This window comes from Sinocyclocheilus grahami, unplaced genomic scaffold (genome assembly GCF_001515645.1).
Source record: "Sinocyclocheilus grahami isolate Dianchi unplaced genomic scaffold, SAMN03320097.WGS_v1.1 scaffold402.1, whole genome shotgun sequence".
NCBI classification, from domain to species: Eukaryota; Metazoa; Chordata; class Actinopteri; order Cypriniformes; family Cyprinidae; genus Sinocyclocheilus; species Sinocyclocheilus grahami.
In genome coordinates, this window is record NW_015505581.1 from 904,953 (window position 1) to 908,194 (window position 3,242).

At 34.7% G+C, this 3,242-nt stretch overlaps 1 protein-coding gene across 2 annotated transcripts; it reads right to left on the reverse strand.

Annotated features, from left to right (window-relative positions):
• Window positions 1-1,093: 1,093 nt before the first annotated feature.
• Window positions 1,094-2,731, reverse strand: LOC107550595 (40S ribosomal protein S28). Of its 2 annotated transcripts, none has more exons than XM_016231900.1 (4): window positions 2,629-2,731; window positions 2,303-2,350; window positions 1,730-1,852; window positions 1,094-1,215 (listed from the first exon to the last, which is right to left on the reverse strand). In XM_016231900.1, exons 1-3 carry the CDS (start codon window positions 2,665-2,667, stop codon window positions 1,730-1,732), a joined length of 210 nt encoding a protein of 69 aa, XP_016087386.1. In that variant the 5' UTR covers window positions 2,668-2,731; the 3' UTR covers window positions 1,094-1,215. The 2 variants fall into 2 exon arrangements, with proteins under 2 accessions (XP_016087386.1, XP_016087385.1); XM_016231899.1 differs by having other exon boundaries at window positions 1,094-1,212; window positions 2,629-2,730.
• Between the last annotated feature and the right edge of the window lie 511 nt (window positions 2,732-3,242).

The window sequence follows — 3,242 nt, forward strand, 5'->3', positions numbered from 1 at the left end:
TTAAACTAATAACAAAACATACTTACAGTCGCTGATTCAGAAGCGCCAGATTGTCATAGCAAAGTTGGAATTTACCCTTTAAAAAATTTTTTTTTTTTTTATAAATATTTAGTCTTTGCAACTTTACAGATCTTCGTTATGCACCAAGCGCTTGTAACACCAAAGAGAAAGGAAAAATTGAAATCGCATCATATGACCCCTTTAAAATATGTTGCAGCATTCAAGATAAAAGGTGAAGACAGCAAGCACAGATGCACCCTTGTCTCACACACACAAAATTTTATTTTATAATACACCAGGGGGTGGACAAAAACTGTAATCAAAATAAACCATGAGCCTCTGACCTGAACATCTGCAAATGTGCTTATAGTAGGATCACAGTTTGACAGCTCGTTTCTACACAGCAATGGCTGACAAATCTGTGACAGGCCATACTTGCATACAATAGTGCCCTCTCATGGACATACATTGAACACTTCAGTAGGTATCAACAGAAACGTCGACCTTCTAAAACTTCATACAGCTACACACGAACACACCATGTTATTATTTTACCGTGGTCGTCAGTAAAAAGGTAGATCAATTCATATTCTTTGCTTAAATCTCATATTTCTTGGGAGAAAATGAGCATCATGTCCTCACTTGAGTGCAATTGCCTTTTAAGCAATTTTACACCTATGACCATAACTACATCACATAGCACTTAAATTTGAATTAGGATTTTTAAAAATTAATCATGACGACTTAAAACCAAGAAACACCTTCCCTTCTGCTATACAAGCTTTTCCAGCAAACCAACAATTTTAGACTGTTATCTCTATATTATTTGAATGTTGAATTTTAGGGTTGGTTTAAAGCCCAATACATCTGAAATGTAGCTGGTATTCAGATACATTGTCTATATATATGTGTCTATATATATGTGTGTGTGTATGCATGTAAATACTACAGCACATAATTTAGACCTTGCCTTGGATCTGACTGAATCTCACATTAAACTGGGATAATGTGTTATTAGTTCTTCATAGTAATTGTAAAACTCAAGGTAACATTAAACGTTCTTCATTAGAAACAAATAAAGGAGGAGACTAACTTATTCACAAAGACTTTATTTCAAACTGCGCACAAATGACATTTTACTGCCAACTGTAGAGCTGATGTTGATGCTCTCCACAAGTATTGGTTTGGCCACTGCAGGTCTTCACATGTGCACTGCTGGGAGAAACAGACAAAAGGTTATATAAATTACATCAAGCACATCCACAACACTGACTGGTAAAGCCTCAAGTCACTGTTGTATTTTATTATGCCTAATATTGCCTTCATTTACATTAGATGTGGGGAACAATTAGAGTAATCTAGCACACAACAGACAGTCATTTAAAATAATGTGAACACTGGGAGAGATCAGTTTAAATATTTAGACACCTTTCAGTCAGATTTGCTGAGTATTAAAACTAGACATTCACTTCTTATACATAAGACTTTTTTTTCTTTCACTTTAAACCTGTTGTAGAATTTTTTACAACAGGAGAACAAAGAACAAAAGGTCATCGTGTGTGTTACAAAGTCAAGACATTACAATTTCCATACATTCTTTGGAGTATAGTATTACACTTATCCTCAATGGTGTGTACACAATCCATTTCTGTTGTAGAAATTTTAAGCATCATGACACGAGAATCTGAGGTGATCAATATATTCACAGCAGTGAATGATGTTTACTGACCTAGCGAAGCCTCCTGGCCTCTCTTTCAGACTCCAGAAGTGTCAGGACATCTCCTTCTCTTACTGGGCCCTTCACGTTCCTGATGATGGATCGGTTGCTGTCATCCATGAACTCAACGCGCACCTATGGAAGTACAATATGTTAAGACTTCAGAAAAATTCAACTAATACTTGAAAATGAATTCAACTGCATACAAAATTTGACAGCAACAAACCACATTTTTGATGTTCAACTATAATATGCATTATCTAGAAAATGTTCATCAATATTACAATAGAGGATAAAGAACTTTAAAAAAACGTCCATTTTCGCATAACGTGTCATACCGAGCATAAACATTTGCAAAATGTACTAAATGTATGGGTTCTTTCATGTGCAGTAACGTTAGGTGTGGTTACAAGCTAGGACATTGGTTTCCAGCAAAATACTTTGGGGTACATGACTTTTTAGACAACACAATGTCATTCAATTCCAGGACATAACAAAAATGCTATTTTCTTAATTAAATAATCCGCAAAAAAGCCCCCGATCATGTTGCATATGACACGGAGCATGAGTTCAGTCTGAACTCACCTGGGTACACTGTCCCTGGGAGCCAGTTCTTCCCAGCACTTTTGTAACCTGTAACAAAATCACACGATTAACACCAATATAACGTGATGTGAGGTGAAAACAACATTATATGCAGCTGTTCGCCATCTGGATATGCAATGTAGCTGGATAGCAATATGCTAATGCTAAGACCTAACGGCAAACATCGCTATATTTTTTTAGTGTGCTGTGAGAGGATTATAATATTCAATATATTCTGCTTATTACTTTAATATATATAAAATAGAATGTGGTAGTATATTGGATAATTCAAACGGAAATACTCAATAAAATCGTTTTTTTCTTACTCTGGCGAGCTTGATGGGCTGCACGCGGCTGGCATCCATGACTTCAGCTTCGTTCGGAAAGGATGTCACGTGGTCTCGACGGGTTTTATATACCCACAATAAAATGCATATTTTCAATTGATGAGGTTTTATTTTAAGTTATATGTTGGTATCGTTTTAAAAAATGCAAATTGACTAAAAAATTACTTTATATTAATAAAACATAGTTTTACAGTTACAACAAACCTGTTTCCGGTTCCGAGATCATGAGAGGGCAAACTTTTATACTGCAGATCTAAGATAATGTGGTCTTTGATTATGTCAGTCCGATTATTTTTTTTAAACACAAGTTTTAAAAAAACTGATAAAGAATTTTCCATATGGTCAGAAGTGAGAAAGCAATTCAACAGTTCTCTGCGTATTTCAAGGTTTTCTGCAAGCTATTTACGTAACTATGACCATAGATATATGTTCCGTTTATGTTATTTTAGGTTTTAAACATAAGTTTAAAAATACATACAATAAAAAATATATTATATAATAATAATGCAGGTCTATGAAACTCTGTGAAGTAATGGGATATGTAACATTTGTGTTATAAGCAGTGTTGGGGAAAGTTACTTTTAAAAGTAATG